The sequence below is a fragment of the Nomascus leucogenys genome, chromosome 19 (assembly GCF_006542625.1).
Source record: "Nomascus leucogenys isolate Asia chromosome 19, Asia_NLE_v1, whole genome shotgun sequence".
In the NCBI taxonomy this organism is placed as follows: Eukaryota; Metazoa; Chordata; class Mammalia; order Primates; family Hylobatidae; genus Nomascus; species Nomascus leucogenys.
In genome coordinates this window covers 72,983,493-73,003,723 of record NC_044399.1, presented here as the reverse complement: position 1 = coordinate 73,003,723, position 20,231 = coordinate 72,983,493, and the positions used below count along the sequence as shown (strand labels likewise).

Genomic DNA, 20,231 nt, shown 5'->3' with positions numbered 1-20,231 from the left:
AGGGCAAAAAATTAGGGAAAGAAAAGGAAACGCGTGTGCGCACGCGCGCCAGCTGGTGGGCACGCTCCGCGGCCGCCTCGGCCGCCGCCCACTTCTTTCACGCCAGGCTCGCGCGGTCGCTCCGTCCTCGCGCGCGCCTTTCGCCTGCTCGCCTGCGCCTGCGCGCAGGTGTCGGCGCCTTGGGGGAGGGGGCCCCGGCGCGCTCGCGTCACGCTCGCGCTTCCACCCTCCCAGTGCGCGGCCGCTCCGCGCCTGCGCAGGAGAGGCGGTAGGCTCGGGTGGCTGGCTCCGGGGAGATAGCGCCTGTCAGTCGGTGGGTCGGTCCTCGCGCCGGCCCTCCCTCTCCCTGGTCTCCTGGGGAGGCGCGGTGGAGTCCGCCCCCGGGGTTCTCCGATGGGGGAGAAGCGGCGACGGCGGCAGTGGAGTAACCGAGCTGGAGCGTGAGCGGCCCCGGTGCCCCGTTCCCCGCGGAGGCCATGGGCGACCCAGCCCCCGCCCGCAGCCTGGACGACATCGACCTGTCCGCCCTGCGGGTGAGCGCGCCGTCCCCCAGCCTCGCCCTGGTTCCTGTCCCCGCCGCAGGGGAGGGAGCGGGGTGGCTGCACGCCTCACGTGCTCCCGGGCGCCCCCTCCACCAGCCTGGGTCCCCTTGGCGACCCGTGCCCCTTTCCCGGACTCCCGCCGCGGCTGGGCCCCCGCCCTCTGCTCCCTTGTCTCTCCACTGGCTGCAGATGCTGGAAGCCAGTTCGGTCCCCACCCTGTGGTGCCCCGCCCCCACACTTCCGTGCCACCCTACCTTTACTCTGGGGTTCGGGACCCACTGGTTCCCCTAAACTTAGCCTCCCCCATCACCTGGAGAATCTTTACTGTGGCTCCTTACCTCCTCTCGGCCCTTTTCCACCTTTGCCCTTACTTCTATCTTCTTCCTTCCCCTCCTCTTCCTCAGCTCCTCGAATTTTGACTTTGCAACTGTCTCGACAGCCTCTCTCTCATCCCTCTTTCTCTGCCTCGCCCACCCTTGAATTGCATCCTTTCCCTGGTCGGAATTTCAGCTACCCCACCCCTCGTACCGTCACCTTCAATCCCACGTTCAGTTTTCCCTGTCCCTTCTCTCCTGTTTCAAGTGCAGCAGTTCAGAACCAGGCATTTCCGGTCTCAGGGTCCCTGAATATTACATGACCAACTCTGCAGCAGCGTGGGGCTGGGAGCCCTCGGGGAGGAGGGGAGGCATTTCTTCTTTTTGGAAACTGTAGCACGGGCTGGGAAGAGGATGTTTACACACACACACGCGCGCACACACGACACATGCTACATGTGGTCAGGCGGAAGGTTTGGAAAGGCAGTGGGTATTTATGTTAGCTGAAGGCTGGAAGCAATGGAGACCTCTCAAGGTAGGGGCTAATAAGGAAAGGGGTTGAGAGGAAGCAAATGCTGCAGGAATTTCTTGGAAATACCCGTTCATTGTCCCTTGTGGGGCACTTACACACTCTGGTGGAAGAGCTTTCTGTAGCATTTATGTTTTTCTTCGGCAGGGAGCTTTGGCTTAAGGGGCAATTTAGTGATTTCAAGGTGAACACTCCAGACTATCAGCCAGGTGGTGTTCTGATCCTGTGCCCTTCCAGCGCTCTCACCAGGCCAAGGTGTGGGGAGAGCAGGACTTCCCATCTCTAGGTTCGCTTCTCTGGAGGCCCCTGCTCAGACTGTCTTCTGGCTTTTGAGTCAGCCAAGGAACATGGCCAGTAGTGGGAAAAGGCGGACAGCCACACAGGTGCCCCGGATATGGCTGGAGGGGAGAGGGGAATTGAAGAGAGCAGAGTCATGTTGTTAATTGGGTTTCTCTAGGTGACACAGTTTTTTTTCTTCCCATTTTCAGGTCATAATTTGTTTGGTGCAATGTTGGGCTACGAGACCTGACTTGCTAGAGTTAACGTGATAAATTTCTGGGGAGAGGAGCTGCTCATTGAATTTCTCTGTGTGCCCAGGCACATGTGTGGTGTGTTGATGGGGAGAGGGTCTGAAGGCTTTAGGAGGGAGATTCTTAAGGTCAGCTTAGCCAGGGTTTAAACTGGGATGCCCAAGTCAGTTGGGATATAAGATGGAAATCCAAATTCTGAGTAAAAGTCCCTTAATGTGCTCCATTCTGGGATGAACTTCCACCTTTCCTTCCTACCTTGGTTATTGATTAACCGGCTACAGGTTCCTGTGGCTGGGGTGACTAAAATACAATAAAAAATGGGTAGGTCAGGCCGGGCGAGTGCTCACACCTGTAATCCCAGCACTTTGGGAGGCCGAGGCAGGGGCATCACCTGAGGTCAGGAGTTCGGGACCAGCCTGGCCAACACTGTGAAACCCCATCCCTACTAAAAATATAAAAATTAGCCGCGCGTGGTGGCACACGCCTGTGATGCCAGCTACTCAGGAGGCTGAGGCAGGAGAATCGCTTGAACTGGGGAGGTGGAGATTGCAGTGAGCCAAGATTGCACCACTGCACTCCAGCTTGGGCGACAAAGTGAGACCTTGTCTTAAAAAAAACAAACAAACAAACAGAAAAAAAAACGGGGCAGGTCCAAACCACAACCTTTGCTTTGAACCTTGTGGGACTCTGCTTGGGTTTCTTTTTCAGCCTCTTCTGGTAGTTTGGCTTGGACTCTCAACCTGGGATTTCCAGCAATTCCACAAATACCCTCTGACCTTAGATGTGGTATTTCCCTTCTGGACTTCTCGGCTTGAAGCAATGTTAGCCTTCCTCAGTTGCCTCCAGCCTTACTCTCCTCTCCCTCCCCTCAGGAGACCTGGTGACCTTCTCCCAGTGCTTCTGTCTGGCCTGCCTTATGCTGCTTAAGAAAGCATTCTGCTTCCCCCTTTCCACCCTAAAATGCAAGGGCTTGAGGGAGAGCTGTACCTCCTTTGACATGGGGCTAGCCAGGGCCTACCTTCTCCCTGCTGCTGACCTTTTCTCAGTGCCTGTCCCCCCGACTCCACCCCAGAGAGCTGTGGCACTGTGGAGCAGCTAGTGTGGTCATCTCTTGTGCTATTCCTGTCTGTTTTCCAGTGAGAAATGGTGTCTCCCTTTACTACACCATCTTGTGTTGGGGGCTGGGGAGAGGGATGGGAGAGGAACATATTCAGTATTTATTTGCTGGCCTTAAAGAGCCCAAGGTGTATTTCTCCTCTTGTTTCAAGATAAGACTTGGTTTTCAGCCGGTGATGAGAGTAATCGCCTGATATTAGGGAAGATTGAATTGCGTTAATCTCTTAGCCATGTGTGGGGAAGCCAGATGGACCTGCTACTTTGTAGCCACAGCCACACTTGACCTCTTTGAGATTCCTTTTCTCCACCAGCCTGGCTGCAGTGTGGTGAGGAAAAGCATGGGGTTTGGAGTTGCAGCCCTGAGTTCAAGTCCTAGCTTCTTCCCTTACAGTGTAACCCTGGCCCTGCTCCCCTTACTGCAGATTCTGCCAAGAGCCTTACCCTCTCTAAGCTTCATTCAGTTCTGTATCGTGGGCATGGTAATAGTACTGAATGCAGAGTTGCTGAGGATTAAATGCACATTAAGTACTTAGTACAGTTCCCAGCACATAGTGATCATATATGTGATAGCCCTTTTTGTAGTTATTTTTATCAAATGGCAATCAGAGAAGCCTTCCAGGACAACTTTATCTAAAATAGCACTCCCTCCGCTGCTTTATTTTTATACAGAATTTTATATAGCATTCCCTTAGTTTGCTTTATCCTTCCTCATAGTATTTATCACCAGCTGACATATATATTTCTGTCAGCCCCACTAAAATGTCAGTTCAGTGGCCGGGTGTGGTGGCTCACGACTGTAATCCCAGCACTTTGGGAGGCTGAGGCAGATGGATCACCTGAGAGGTCAGAAGTTTGAGACTAGCCTGGCCAACATGGTAAAACCCCATCTCTAAAAAAAAAAATACAAAAAAATTAGCCAGGCATGGTGGCACATGCCTGTAATCCCAGTTACTCAGGAGGCTGAGGCAGGAGAATCACTTGAACCTGGGAGGTGGAGGTTGCAGTAAGCCAAGATTGCACCACTGCACTCCAGCTTGGGCGACAAAGCCAGACTCTGTCTCAAACAACAGCAACAACAACCAACAGTTCAGTGAAAGCTAAGATTTTGACTATTTTGTTCATTTTTGTATCCCCAGTGCCTGTAACCGTGTTTTGCACATAATGGGGGCTCAAATGTTTGTTGAAGAAGTGCCTGTTACAACACGTGAAAGCTCAGTGCAGTGCTTGCTTAGAGAAAGTATTCAATAAACCCCAGGCTTCTTAGGCTTCATTTTGCCCCTCTTTTATTTATGCACAATTAAGAATATATTTTTTTCTGGGATGTTTTTAGAATCAGACCTTGTCTGGGGTAAACAGTTCTGGAAGCCTCCAGCTGAGCGGTGCCCTTGAAATAAAGTTAGGATCATCCAAGAGAAAATGTGGGCCTCTGTGTCTAAGCTTGGTTGTATTCCAGGAGAACCTTCTGACTTGGAACTCTTGGCTTCTCACAAAGGATAAATATCAGCGGAAGTGGATGGGACAAGGAGGGGGCAGGCCCCGGCCTGACCTCTTTCCTTTTGCATTGCTCCTTTTGGTTGACCCACTTCGTAAATCAAACAGCTTCTTTTTACCGTCCAGCTCGAAGTTTTTGACTGCAGTGTCCTTGAAACTATGGAGCTATGCTTAGCGTCACTGGATTGAAATCATAGCATGGAGCACATTCAAGAAGGACTTGTTGCTCTGTGGTAGCTGCTGACAGAGATGTTCTTTTTCAAATGATTTTGTGTTGTTGTGTCTGTTCTTTGGAGAAGTGTCTTCGCCTTCCTCCTCTCTTCATGCGGCTGTGGAGCCAGCACCACTCGGAAAGCTGGCAGTTCTGGGCATGTATTTCTAGGCTGCTGAGCAACGTGGGACTGCCACTGTGTTCTGATGTGCTAGCTGTCCAAATGTTGATGACAGATGCCTTAGGCAGGAGAATGGGAAGAGTGACCTCCTGCTGCAGAAGTAAGGACATTCAGTAGTGACTTTTTTTCCCTAGAAAATTGCAAAAGGGGGATGGGGCTGTTTGGAGAGCTCGAGGCATTTAGAGTGTAGTGAAATGCTGCTTTGGCAAAATGACAGAAGGAAGATTACTGAGAACTTGGCCGAAACTAGGTGATCAGTCATTCCCCAAACAGAGGGAGAGACATCACCACCCTTTATGCTATGGGATAGGACAGACTGCCATAGTCCTTAGGGATATACACAGCAGGGAGGTTTTGACAGGTAAGATAACAGTAAGGTCAGCAAGGGAGCCAGCTGGCCCACCCCCTCTCTCTTGCCCCAGGAGCTCAATTAAAACTGTGCCGTGTAGAATCCTGATTTCAAATCTGGCCTCCATTCCTTTCCGCATTGAACTGTGTGCCTAAGACAGGGTAACACATACAACTTGCACATGTAAACCATCTTTGTTTGTTATTTAGGGAACACGATGGCAGGAAGTGTGCAACGGCTCTTGATAAGCTTGTGTTCTGGCGTAGGTCTGTAGATAAGGCATGCAGTAACCTCTCATCCCAGAAACATAAAGCAATTCTGGACTGGAGAACATCTCCAGAAGCCTGTGAGAGTCTGCCTGTCTAATATTTCTGTCTCTAGACAAAGTTGAATCACAGAAAGTTATCAATAATCCCCTGTCCTGCACCAGTCAGTTGCCAAGCATTGGCGGTCTACTGTATTGAGAATCAGGTTCCAGATTCTATGGAAAGGATGTAATACAGTACTCAGTCCTCTACTAAGCTATTTAACCAGATCTCTGGGGACATCCACCCAAGCAATGCCTTTCCAAGCCTAGACTCTTTTTTTTTTTTTTTTTGAGATGGAGTCTCGCACTGTCGCCCAGGCTGGAGTGCAGTGGCGCAATCTCGGCTCACTGCAAGCTCTGCCTCCCGGGTTCACGCCATTCTCCTGCCTCAGCCTCCCGAGTAGCTGGGACTACAGGCGCCCACCACCATGCCTGGCTAATTTTTTGTATTTTTAGTAGAGACGGGGTTTCACCATGTTAGCCAGGATGGTCTCGATCTCCTGACCTCGTAATCTGCCTGCCTCGGCCTCCCAATGTGCTGGGATTACAGGCGCGAGCCACCGCGCCCGGCCTAGACTCTTTTTCTTAACTGTTACTGTTTTCCTCGATATCCTACAACCTTCAAGGTTGGGACATTTTTGTTAAACCTGATTTCCTTGAATTACACTCATTTTCTGTGGTCAGTGGGCAGTCATCTTGAAACCTGGTCTTCAGCCCCCCTCCCTTCAACACCTACTTTTTACTACTATCTGTCTCAGTCTTCTCTTTCCTGGATTGAAGACAGAACAAAAGCGATCAGGTTAATAAGTCAACTCTCAGCATTTCTTGAATGCACACATAGTAAGATACAAAACCATGACTTGGTAGAAGACACAGCTCACGGCCATTCTCTGCTCTCTCCAGTTCTTTTGCCATTCTCCTCCCAACCAACCAGTCCTTGACTTGAGACTGGGCTTCTCTTACCTATAGGAAGCTCTTCTAGGGGGTAATGGAAACAAGGTTTTGAGGCTCTTTGTTCTTACTAAGGGCGGGAATAGTAAAGGGAGGAGAGAAAAGAGGGATGGAATTGTAGTGACCCAAGAGAGCCCCTGGAGATTTTGTCCAGTAGCTAGACAGCCTGAGGTTGTATGTGCTGCGTGTGGGTAGGATTTCGTGTTCCGTTTGAGGAAAGATCTAGAACTAGGCACAGAGGACACAGTGGTGATACAGCCTAGTAGTAGGGAGAGACATTAATCAAGTAATTATTTATTAATGTGTGTGTGTGTGTGTGATTGCCAGCCATGATAAGGACTGTAGCGAAAACTTTAACATGCCGTGGGCACATATAACAAGAGTTGTTTTGAGCATATGTTCTCAGGATCTCCTGAGGGCTGTGTCATGGAAAAAAATTGCTTTTACGAGACAAAACTTTTTTTTTTTTGTTTTTTTTTTTTTTGAGACGGAGTCTGGCTCTGTCACCCAGGCTGGAGTGCAGTGGCGCGATCTCAGCTCACCGCAAGCTCCGCCTCCCGGGCTCATGCCATTCTTCCGCCTCAGCCTCTCCGAGTAGCTGGGACTACAGGCGCCCGCCACCACGCCCGGCCAACTTTTTGCATTTTTAGTAGAGACAGGGTTTCACCGTGGTCTCGATCTCCTGACCTCGTGATCCGCCCGCCTCGGCCTCCCAAAGTGCTGGGATTACAAGCGTGAGCCACCGCGCCCCGCCGAGACAAAACTTTTATAAGACAAAAATGTCTAGTTGATTGAGAGAGACGTAAATCATGTCAGAAAGCTAAACTGGCATTGCTGCAGAAAGATTAGATACAGTTGAACCAGCAGGTAGAGTTTGGTGATGGCGAGAATTGGGAGACTCTGGAATGGGGCCATTCTTATGGTGAAGCATTTGGTCAACAATTGAGGGCAAGAAGCCTGAGGATGGGGTGGAAACTCCAGGCTTAATTCCAAAAGGATTTCTTCTGAATCTTCCTGTGGGAGGGGAAAAATGGTTTATTTGTTTGTCTCGAAAGTTAAGAGCATGTATATGGGAAGAGCTTATGACTCATATAATCCTCATTTTTACTTACTGGGGGAGGGACTCTGGGTCCTGGGTCTGTGGACTTAGATGTGGCTCCTCAAAATGGGGTGTATGAGAGAGGAGGGGGTATCCCTAGATGTTATTAGCCTAAGGGGTGCCTGGGGTTTGGAAGGTAGGTAAGTCTCACGGAAATAAGAACAAGTAGGCCCAGCCCTCAGCTTAGCTGCCGTGGTCTGTGGGAAGTGGGATTCTTTCTAACATTGGATAGATAGTGTATATAAATAGACAAGACTCTCCATTTACATTGTATACAAGTAAAGGATGAGTGGGGTGTGGAGGGGGAGTGTTACTGATTTTGTGTGTTTGAAAGGAAACAGGGTTGGGGAAGCCACAAGTCTTGGGCTTCCTGGAGGAGCCAGACTCTGGGACCAGCTTGAATGTCAGGAGGATGGCAGCGTAGAAGACGGTGGGGTGGGCTGTGAGGAGAGTTTGGTGGCACAGCTGTGGGAGGAGCCTGGGTGGCTGGAGAGAGATGAATGGAGGAAATGGGGACGAGCTGCCTAAGAAAAATGGTGATGGTTGGCGAGGGAGGAGATAAGAAGACCTTTGACAGAGGAGATAGCTGAGACCTCAGGTTCATCCACAGCAGGAGAATTCCAGGGCCACAGGGGACAGGCGATGTGGGGAGTGTCTGTGGTCACAACTGGTAGCCCCAGCACTTAGAGCCTGTGACTCAGTATGTACACGTAGCACCAAATGCTTTTTGGTTCTGTCTTGGGCATCTCTGCCATTGGCACTTCCGCCAGTGGTTTCTTCCATTGCCTTTGGGATGAGCAGGCCTCCTGAAAGCAGGCCTGATATTCGCTGGTCTTCTGACAAAGAATGGGACATTTCTCACACCGGCTTGCTCCAGGAGCCACCTGGGGATGGGATTTGAAGGGCTTAGGTTGCCGAATTGCTCCTAGAACCACAGGCTTAGAGGAGTTTTCCATGAACAGCGGTCCTGGCAGGGACAGGCTGAGGACCGGTAGGGCTGAATGAAGACAATCCCACCTCCTTCAAGAGCCACCTTAACTTACGTTTTTTTCCCACAAAGCCTCCCCTGATTTTGCCAGCCTTTACCGATCACGTCATCCACTTTCTCACAGACCTTACAATTTAGCATTGGCTTATATATTGCCTTATATTGAATAATGTTTTCTAGTCTTGTTTTTCCTACCACTTCCTTATGTACAGAGACTGTGATCCATATTTCCTCTTGATTGATCCCTATAAAGATGCTGAGCACAGTAGGGGTTCAGAAATTACTTGGTAAGAGACATGGATCTAAGTATGTCTGTGACTGGTCGTTTCCTACTAGATTCAATCCACAAGCAGTACAGGGTGCCCAGTATATGCTGGGCACTGTGGGATACAAAGCAATACAGGTGCTGACTCAGTGGTTCTCAGCCAGGGCACCGCTGGCCTCCAGGGGGTGTTCGGAAATGTTGAAGAGAGAGGATTAACTGTCTTGGGAGCGCCAGGTGTGGGCCTGTAATCCCAGCACTTTGGGAGGCCGAGGCGGGAGATCAAGACCATCCTGGCTAACACAGTGAAACCCCGTCTCTACTAAAAATACAAAAAAAATTACCCGGGCATGGTGGCGGGCGCCTGTAGTCCCAGCTACTCGGGAGGCTGAGGCAGGAGAATGGCGTGAACCCGGGAGGCGGAGCTTGCAGTGAGCCGAGATCGTGCCACTGTACTCCAGCCTGGGCGACAGAGCGAGACTCCGTCTCAAAAAAAAAAAAACTGTCTTGGGAGCACTAACGGCATTTAGCACATGGGGATCGGGGATGTTAACCATCTGGCAGAGTCTGGGACAGTGCATCGAAGAGCTGTTTTTCTTTTTTTTTTTTTTTTGAGACAGAGTCTTGCTGTCGCCCAGGCTGGAGTGCAGGGGTGCGATCTCGGCTCACTGCAGGCTCCGCCCTCCAGGGTTCACGCCATTCTCCTGCCTCAGCCTCCCGAGTAGCTGGGACTACAGGCACCCGCCACCTCGCCTGGCTAATTTTTTTTTGTATTTTTAGTAGCAACGGGGTTTCACTGTGTTAGCCAGGATGGTGTCCATCTCCTGACCTCGTGATCCGCCCGCCTCGGCCTCCCAAAGTGCTGAGATTACAGGCATGAGCCACCGCGCCCGGCCTGAAGAGCTGTTTTTCCACCCAGATTGCTACTGGTACCTCTCATGAACTTGTTATGGACATGGGAGAGACCCGGGGAAGGACTGGACAGGTTTCTTCCACGAAGTAGGAAGTAGTTCCTAAGTCCCCTGTGTACTTCTTTCCAGGTAGAGAGAGGAATGTGGGCTCTAAATTACCCTTGTGCATGGCACATATCTAGCAGCTTTTGTCTGCTAGCATACCTCTGGAGGTAAAATAGGTAGGCTCCCAGCCAGACTGTAAGGAAGATTTTCATGTTCTCTTTTCACCACCCACCCACTCTTTCTTTCAAGGCACATTTTTAAGAAAGTGGCTGAAGCTTGCAATACTTAGTCTTTAGTTCTAAGTGACTCAGGAAAGAGTCTTCAAGAAAACAGCTGGACAGAGTGCCCCAAAGCCTGAGCAGCGTGAGGCAAAGATAGGCAGGTGCATGCGGCGTCTGAGAGAGGGGCCAGCGCATCGTCTCTTCTCTGGGGTCTTTTCATCCTACACTTGTCTTTTTGAAGACAGAGGTGTGGTGAATGAATGTCATTAGTCCCATCTCGGGGAGTGACCAGAGAGAGTAGAAGACACCTTGCCCTAGTGTATCCTTTCAGGGTGGACGAGTGGCTGGGAAGCAGCACATCTGAGCGGGACGAGCTGGAGCTGTGCAGCCGAGCTGCCTTCCACGGCTCGCTGTTTCCCAGTCCCAGTCAAGACAGCAGAACTTGGTAGGCTCCTGGCCTTGGGTAGCTAAGGTTTGGAGGAGGTGGAGAGAGTCCGCCTAACCTTAAGAGTCATTCCTCACAGTGGAAACTACCTGAGCCCCACGTGTCGAAGCAGGGTAGGGGGAACAGGCAGGATGTGGATCAGAAGTTGATTGGGGCTGGGCGCAGTGGCTCATGCCTGTAATCCCAGCACTTTGGGAGGCCAAGGCAGGCAGATCACTTGAGGTCAGGAGTTCGAGACCCGCCTGGCCAACATAGTGGAACCCCGTCTCTACTAAAAATACAAAAAATCAGCCAGGCACGGTGGCAGGCAACTGTAATCCCAGCTACTGGGGAGGCTGAGGCAGGAGAATCACTTGGACTGAGTAGGCGAAGGTTGCAGTGAGCCGAGATTGCGTCACTGCACTCCAGCCTGGGCGACAGAACGAGATTCCATCACAAAAAAAAAAAAAGAAGTTGGTTGGTTCTAGTAAGTCCTTTTTCTGTCTGTCTTCTGTTTGGAACAAAGATTGCTCTGATTGAAGTCATTTATATTATGATGCAGATTCATTTCAGAAGGGGGTGTTTGGGGTTGGAATAAGAACAGTAATGAACACTTACCGTGCAGTAGGTTCTTTCCTTCTGTAATCTTGTCCCTCACAATAACCCTTTGAGGTGGACGATATTATCCTCATTTGCAAGATGAAGAAACCAAAGCTTACAGAAACTAACTTGGAAGTTAAGTAACTTGCCTGAGGTTGGACAGCCAGTAAGCAGCAGAGCCCACATTCAGACTCAAGTCTGACTCCAAAACCTAGGCTGCCATGCTATTGAAGGGAGGCCTGCTCCCACATGGCGGGGTGTATTTGGGGGTGGGCACTGAGGGGAGGACAGGAGGGCAGTGTGTAGCTGGCACTCCAGACTGCATGCAACTAGTATTATTTTCTGCCTGTTTTTTGGTTTGTTTTTGCTTTTTTTGAGATGAAGTCTTGCTCTGTTGCCCAGGCTGGAGTACAGTGGCACGATTTAGGCTCACTGCAACCTCCATCTCCCAGATTCAAGTGATCCTCCTGTCTCAGCCTCCCGAATAGCTGGGATTACATGTGCGCACCACCACACCTGGCTAATTTTTGTATTTTTAGTAGAGACAGGGTTTCACCATATTGGTCAGGCTGGTCTCGAACTCCTGACCTCAGGTGATCCACCCACCTCGGCCTCCCAAAGTGCTGGGATTACAAGTGTGAGCCACCGTGCCCGGCCTGCCTGTTTTAATTGTAAATGTGTGATATTTCTGTGACATATGGTAAACAGGCTTTGTGGGCTTACTGAGGACTATAACGTTATCCATAATGTTTCTTGGTAAAGTTTTTGGAGACTTTTGGAATATGGCCTGTTTCATGGCCTGGAGACAGCCTGTATGAGAGATAGTTACTGCCCTCCAGGAGCACATGGCCTCTAGATCTGTGTCTTAATAGAGGACACCTTTTATTTATATACCTGGGTCTTTTTGAGGTGGGAAGAGTAAGTGACCTGAGCCTGAGCTGAACAGGTGGTGGGTTGGCACTGGGGAGCACATGCTGGGAATACAGAGCTCCATGGGGCTCGTACCCAGAACTAATAGAGATTTCTAAATGTAGGGCCGCTGGGCAGATCACTGTGATGACGAGAAGGACATGCAGAAGACTTCAGAATATTTGGTCTGCAGGAAAGATAGTCGAATAATTCAAAAGAAAGCCTCTTCAGAGGGAGGAGAGGAAGGCTGTCTCATTTCCCCCCACCCTTTAAAAATGTGTTGTTGTTGTTTTTTAATGTCATTAAGTATATGTAAGACTTACCATTATAACCATTTTTCAGCGTACAGTTCTGTGGCATTAAGTACATTCACATTGTTGTGCAACTGTAACCACTATCCATCTCCAGAACTTCTTCATCCTCCCCAAATGAAACTCTGTACTCATGGAACACTGACTCTCTGAACCCGCCACCTTCCAGCCCCTGGCAACCACCATTCTGCATCTCATCGTCTTTTGTGTGTGCAGAGTTGAGCAGAGGGTCTGACCAAGCAGATGGTTAATATTTGTTGAGTCAGCCTAGGTGCATGTCTCAGAAGTCCATGTATCATCAGCCAACCCAGAACACAACCCCCTCCTAGCTCTAATGCAAGATGACAGGCTTCTGAAAGGGATTTTAAATGAAATGGCTTCCTGGAATCACAAGAGGATTGGGCAGTAGCAAGAGAAGTTAAGGGTTTCTGTTCCGTATTCAGTTCCTTTTGCCACCCCCCAGCCGTAACTTGCATGCTGGTTCTGCTATGGTCATGTTTGTCATCTTGCTTGTTTTCAGCCTCTTACTTCATCTCATCCTGGGGGTCTGATGGGTAAGTGCTAGAGGAAGTTGGAAATAAGATCGTTTAGGGGATGAAGATCATAGAATATAACAGCATTTCTGTATTAGTATTTGAGGGGTACATGTGTTAAAGGGGGGTCAACCCTCCTGGACCTCCAGGCCTGGACAGTTGAGAGCCAGGTCAGGCTCTGTATTCCTCTAGTGTTCATACCCCTGGACAGACCCAAAGCATGATCTGGAATTGAGTTGGATTTTTTTTTTTTTTTTTTTTTTTTTGAGACAGAGTCTTGCTCTGTCACCCAGGCTGGAGTGCGGTGGCACCATCTCGGCTCACTGTAGCCTCCACCCCCGGGTTCAAGCGATTCTCCTGCCTCAGCCTCCCAAGCATAATAGCTGGGACTACAGGCATGCGTCACCAAGCCCAGCTAATTTTTATATTTTTAGTAGAGACGGAGGTTTTACTGTGGTGGCTGGGCTGGTCTCAAACTCCTGACCTCAAGTGATCCGCCTGCCTCGGACTCCCAAAGTGCTGGGATTGCAGGCGTGAGCCACCGCACATGGCTGAGTTGGATATTTTAGAGCAGAGATGAATGCAATGGCCTCCCTGGCCTCCTCACTTTCCCTCATCTTTGCTATTTACAGTTTCTCATTGACCTTCATGGGGAAGGAGGAAAAAGGGAGGGAGTGACACACTTATTCTCCAGGTGACCCAGGAAGAGAGGAGGGCAGGAGAGCCCCCTGTCTTAGAGGTCAAAATACAGGCCTCTAGCTGGTAGGCTGGGGTGGTATCTTAGGGTACACTGTTGTGGGCTGTGCCCTCACATTACCAGGCAGAAGCCTGCAGCACAAAAGACCTCTGCGTTTCCTCACAATAGTGTCAGATTGCAAGGATCAAGGGAAGACTCAAGGACTCGTGAGGTCTTTTTTTCTCTGTCTCTGTGTACAACCTTAGAGGAGGCGACATGTATTTGATGACACCTTCCAGGAACTGCCCAATACCGAATGGCCCTTCTCACCACAATTCCTCTTACTGCAGTCTAAAGCCTACTTTTTTCTTAGGCTGAGCCAGGTCTGAATGGCAGTCAGTTGTTTTCCTTGGACTGAGTCTCAGTCTACCCCACCCTAATGTTCAAAGTTTGAATGAAGGAATGTTCCAATTGATGACTCCTAGAGACACTAACATCCTTAGGTGTTATCCTACAGTCTGCCTGGATGTTGTTCCCATCACCATCGCCAATACAAGTAATGAGTGATTGAAGTGTCTGTGTTTATAGCAGAGCCTCTATGGGCCATCTTATTATTACTTTTTTTGAGGCAGGGTCATGCTCTGTTGACCAGGCTGGAATGCAGTGGCATGATCATAACTCGCTGTAGCCTTGAACTCCTGGCCTCAAGTGATCCTCCCACCTCTGCCCCCCAGAGTGCCAGGATGACAAGTGTGAGCCACATGCTTGGCCCCATCTTACATTTCAGAAGGTGCCAGCAGTCGGCCAAAGCCTCAGAGCTAGTGAGAGCTGACTTCCCATACTCATGTCTCATGACTCTGCTGCATTGCCCAGTCCCCACCAGAAACAAAGATCTCATGTGAGCTTGGTCAGTGTGGAGTCCAAAGTGTAGTCTTTGCAGATTAGGTGTGTTTCACAAGTTAACAATGAACATACCTGCTACTGCCCAGATCTCCAGTCCTGGCCTCATAACCTCCTCAGGTGGCCCAAATTGCCCATCTCTGAAGAGCTGTCAGTGGGAGGCCTGCTAACACAACGGGTTGTTTGACTTTGCCTTTGAGGCAATGTGATCCATGGAGTGAACATGGCATGAGGAGCTGGGCGACCTAGTTCTCGTTTTGGTTCCAGTTCATTCATTCATTCATTCATTCAGATGGAGTCTCTCTCAGGCTGGAGTGCAGTGGCGCAGTCTCGGCTCGCTGCATCCTCTGCCTCCTCGGTTCAAGCAATTCTCCTGCCTCAGCCTCTAGCGTAGCTGAGATTACAGGCTCCCACCACCACGCCTGACTAGGTGAGCTGATGCTGGTTTGAATCCAAGTCTGTCTCCAAAGTCTATGCCGTTGCAGGGAGTGTTTCCCAAGGACTGTAGGATGATGGGATTCCTAAGATCCCTTCAGGCCCAGGAGTCCTTCTTTCTTCCTGAAAATTTTTGAGTGCCTACTATGAGACAGAGCCAGCCCCCTGTCTTAGAGGTCAAAATATGCTGTATTTGTTCTCACACTGACTTAAACATATGAATATATTAAATGTGTAATTTGCAGCGTTCTATATATAAGGAAAAGTGCATGTGTGAGGTGGTGACTGTGTGTTAAGCTGGGAGGAGCTGACAGAAACGGGGGGTGCCAGTGGCCAGGGCGGGTGGTGTCTCAGAGCTGGTCTCGGAAACATCAGTTCCTACTGTGTAGAGAGATCTCAGGTTGGGCGCGGTGTTGGAGTGTGGGCATGGAGCCCAGCCCATGTCCATGGGAAGGACATAAAAAATAAAGGGAAGTTTCAGAAAAAGGTCTGGTCCCAGTGCAGTGGGTCAGGCCTCTATTCCCAGCACTCTGGGAGGCAGAGGTGGGTGGAGTGCTTGAGCTCAGTAGCTTGAGACCAGCCTGGGCAACATAGAGACCTCGTCTCTGTTTAAAAGGAGAGAGAGGGGGGAGAGAGAAAGGAAGAAGGAGGGAGGGAGAGCGGGAGGGAGTCGGAAGGACTATTTGATTTGAAATATGACCCTCAGAATACGTACACTCCAGAGACGGTTTCCTGAGTCTGTTAGTGCTGAGGAGGAAGAGCAGTCAGAACCAAGTGGGGATTGACTTGTGAAGACAGGGAATTGTTCCTTAGGGACAGAGAGGGACCTGGAATGGGGGACCTTCCCCATCACTCCCTGCAACTGCACAGACCTTGGAGACAGACTTGATTCAAACCCCAGTTCTGTCACTTACTATGTGTTCTTTGGCAAGTAACTCATACCCCTATGCCTCAGTGTTTGGGGGTATTTATTTGAGACGGAGTCTCAGTCTGTCACCCAGGCTGGAGTGCAGTGGCACAATCTCGGCTCACTGCAAACTCCGCCTGCCAGGTTCACGCCATTCTCCTGCCTCAGCCTCCCGAGTAGCTGGGACTACAGGCACCTGCCACCACGCCTGGCTAATTTTTTGTATTTTTGTAGACACGGAGTTTCACTGTGTTAGCCAGGATGGTCTCGATCTCCTGACCTTGCGATCCACCTGCCTCGGCCTCCCAAAGTGCTGGGATTACAGGTGTGAGCCACCGCGCCTGGCCTCATTTTTGTATTTTTTAGTAGAGACGGGGTTTTGCCATGTTGGCTAGGCTTGTCTTGAACTCCTGACCTCAGGTGATCCATCCGCCTCAGCCTCCCAAAGTGCTGGGATTACAGGCCTGAGCCACCGCGCGTCTGGCCCCTGTGCCTCAGTTTTGTCCTTTGTAAAATGAAGATAACAAGACTCACCTAACAGGGATGTTGAGAGGATTAAATACAAGGGATGTAAAGTGCTTCGTCTGGTAAATGCTCATTAGACAGGTGGTAGCTGCCCAACGTCTCTTATTGCACAAAGTTCCCAGAAAGCGTGTCTCCTGGGGTTCTTTAACATTCCTCTCCCCCTGACTTAGTATTTTGTTTAAGAAAGAGAAAACCACCCAGTCTATTGATTTTCATGTAAATGGCTGAGAGTGAGTCAGTGAGCCCCAGGTGTAGACCTGGAATTCTGTGGGCTTGGCTCCCCTTTCCCAGTCCTAGAGCCTCCTACCATCTCCTGAAAGTCTTCCAGCGTCACTGCAAGGAAGAGTAACTTCAAAATCTTATATCTGAACACGAAACTCCTGTTTGTCCTGACTCAGGAATTCCGGCAATCACTGGGCAGTCACCCTGGCCCTGCGTGCTGTTTTCTGTAAAAGCTCTGGACCCACCCAGAGAAAGCATTCAGCCTGAAGGGAAAACCTGTGCCTCACCCTTGGGGACACACAGCTTTGTTGGGATGTGAGAGACAAGACATTCGCACAAAAATTATAAAGAGCTTTATTGAAAGGCACAGATTCAAGGCTGGGAGGCTCAGGATGCTGGGCTCCTTACTCTGCCTTGCTGGAGATTCAAGATTCCTTCCTTGAACCTTTGTGCGCTCCCCACCCCTGCTCCTCCCTTGGTTAACTCTTGCTTGTCCCTGTGGTCTCAGCGTTTGTTTGTTTGTTTGTTTGTTTGAGAAGGAATTTTGCTCTTGTTGCCCAGGCTGGAGTGCAATGGCATGATCTTGGCTCATCGCAACCTCCATCTCCTGGTTTAAGCAATTCCTCTGCCTCAGCCTTTTGAGTAGCTGGGATTACAGGCATCCGCCACCATACCCGGCTAATTTTTTGTATTTTTAGTGGAGATGGGGTTTCTCCATGTTGGTCAGGCTAGTCTCGAACTCCCAGCCTCAGGTGATCTGCCCGCCTCGGCCTCTCAAAGCGTTGGGATTACAGGCGTGAGCCACCGCGCCCGGCTTGTCTCGGCTTAAATATCACTTCCATAGCAGGCCTTTCCCGGCTCCCTTCCCCATCATGACCTCCTTTAATCTTTCTTTTCTTCTTTTTTTTGAGACAATGTCTCCCTCTGTCATCCAGGCTGTAGTGCAGTGGCGCGAGCGTGGCTCACTGCAGCCTCCTTGAATCTTTCTGATAGCACTCTGTACTTTGTCATCAGAGTCTTTGACAGGTGTTACGTAATTATGTCTTTAATGTCTGCTTCCTTGACTAGACTGTAAGCTCCAAGAAGGAAGAAGGGACCATTTCTGTTTTGTTCAATGCCACGTTACAGTATCTAGCAATGCCTTTACATAGCTGACACTCAGTGTTTGTTGAATGAATGCATGAGCCGGCTCATCAGTCCATAGAGTTGGCATGAAAGGTGTCTGGGAAGGTTTCTTAGGATAAACAGGAGAGACAGGCCTGGTGAAAAGTTGAGTGAACATGTTTGCTCCATCCTGCTGGTCAGGAAGTTCCCCTTCTGTCTCACCTGCGTCCCTTCAGCTGTAATTTATCCTGGGTTGGTCCTTGGTGGGGCCAGAGAATATCTGGTCTCCACCCTTTGGAGAGTAACCCTGTTCTTTCTCAGAGTGTGATTCAGACAGTCCTTCCTCCCCTTCCTGCTGCCCCCCCCCCACCCCGCCCTCTACCTGTTCTTCCTCCAGCTGACTCAGCTTCACACCCTCTCCCTCTCCTTCCAGGATCTCTTTTCCCGTCCCCTTGTCCTTCAGAGCTTTCCTTCCTAAGTTTTCTCTCATGGCCTCTCATTGGTCTTCTGGAATTCGAAATCATATGGGTACAGGTCACAAGTTTTCTTGGTCATGAAGCTTCCCTAGTCTCTTCCCTTGGGTTTGTGGACACCTGACTCCCACAGAAGGAGGCTGGCAATAAGATATAACGATCTGTTTGTGCTGCAATTGAAAACCAGCAGCAAGAAGCCTTATTATTATCCAACCCCTGATTACTAGTGTTGTCCTCCTCCGTTAGCTTGGTATCTGCCAGCCTGAACGGGCCTGGCATCTCCTTTCTGCCCCCTCCCACTGCCATGCTGTGCCCTTCCTTGCTCTCTCTGGTGTCCGCTTCCCAGGGACTGCCCCTCCTCCCTGCCCGTCAGCCTGCCTCCGAGGCCACAGATCTGTTTTTCCTCCCTTCTGTCTCACCTGCCCTCCTCTCAGTTCTACTTTTTATCTTGTTTCTTCTCTCCTGAACTGCCACACTTCACCCTAAATCCCAGTAACGCCAACAGTTTTAGTAAATCACTTTTTGCCACAGTTTTGCCTTGCTCTGTGGGAGCCAGTTTCTTCATAATGACTCTATGCAAATTTGTAGCACTTTATGGATTTTAAAATGTTTTTACATCAGTGAATTCTTGTGAAATGGGCCTGGGTAGATAAAGAAAAGAACCTCCAAGAGGTTAAGTGATTTGCGGATTTGCCTAAATTATACAGAAGTGTCAGAACCAGTGCCCAGGCCTTCCGATTCTTAGTGCAGTAAACACTAAGCACTATCATTCCATTTCCCCACGCTCCTGTCCTGCTGTTGTCCTCAGCTAAGAAAGCCTACCCGAGTTACCCTCTTCCATCTTACAGCCTTCCTGCTCGCCGTCTGCCCCCCTGCGATGGGGACTTCTTTGGCCCTTCTCACCCAGCCCAGCCTCTGCCCGTTTCCTTCTCCTTTCCACTGCGCTGAGCTCTTTTCTCCTCCGGGAAGCCTTCCCTTCATCTCTCCTGGCCCTGTTGTCTCCCGACCTCTTTGGGCCATTATTAGTGTTCCCGTTTGGTTTTTGCCAACCATATAGGAATTCCCTGCCTTAAGAAAGTCCAGGCCGGGCGCGGTGGCTCACGCTTGTAATCCCAGCACTTTGGGAGGCCGAGGCGGGCGGATCACGAAGTCAGGAGATCCAGACCACGGTGAAACCCCGTCTCTACTAAAAATACAAAAAATTAGCCGGGCGTGGTGGCGGGCGCCTGTAGTCCCAACTACTCGGAGAGGCTGAGGCAGGAGAATGGCGTGAACCCGGGAGGCGGAGCTTGCAGTGAGCCGTGATTGCGCCACTGCACTCCAGCCTGGGCGACAGAGTGAGACTCCGTCTCAAAAAAAAAAAAAAAAAAAGTCCACTCGCGGGCGGGACGCAGTAGCTCACGCCTGTAATCCCAGCACTTTAGGAGGCCAAGGTGGGTGGATCACCTGAGGTCAGGAGTTCAAGACCAGCCTGACCAACAAGGTAAAACCCTGTCTCTACTAAAAATACAAAAATTAGCCGGGCGTGGTGGCTTGTGCCTGTAATCCCAACTACTTGGGAGGCTGAGGCAGGAAAATCACTTGAATCGGCGAGGCGGAGGTTGCAGTGAGCCGAGATTGCACCATTGCACTCCGGCCTGGGCAACAAGAGTGAGACTCTGTCTCAAAAAAAAAAGAACTAAGAAAGTCCACTCTGGTAAAACATTTACCAGGCATATAAATTATGAGGTGCTGATTCATATGACAAAAAGAAGATTCACTTTTAGTAGCTGCTCTAATGCATTTCACTTAAGTGAATATTCAAGGATTATTTTGGAAGGATGGAGATAATCCAAAACTAGTGTTAGAAACTGCTGCATTAAGGAAGGAGGGAGGTTTTTCTAGATAACTGCTGCATTAATGAAGGAGGGAGGTTTTTCTTTTATTTCTGTATTCATTCATTCCACAGACAGGTATTGAGGGCAGCCCTGACCTCTAAGAACTTAGTCTAGCAGAGGAGATAGATAAAGAATAAATCACAAAAATGTAATTGGTGTCATGAAAGTGTCAGTACAGGGTATTGTGGGAGGAGAGGATCGTCAGGGGCACTTCCTGGAGGTGACATTGTCTCAGTGGAGGTTGGGAGGCACAGGCACGAGGCATCCAGGTAAAGAGGAGGAGAGGGA

At 50.0% G+C, this 20,231-nt stretch overlaps 1 protein-coding gene across 13 annotated transcripts in view; it reads left to right on the top strand.

Annotated features, from left to right (window-relative positions):
- Positions 1 to 230: 230 nt before the first annotated feature.
- Positions 231 to 20,231, top strand: part of MINK1 (misshapen like kinase 1) — a 63,804-nt gene continuing 43,803 nt past the window's right edge. For all 13 annotated transcript variants that reach the window (XM_030799568.1, XM_030799560.1, XM_030799571.1 and 10 more), the window contains exon 1: positions 231 to 533. In XM_030799568.1, coding sequence (XP_030655428.1) covers positions 477 to 533 — 57 coding nt within the window. In that variant the 5' untranslated portion in view covers positions 231 to 476. The remainder of the gene's footprint in view (positions 534 to 20,231) is intronic.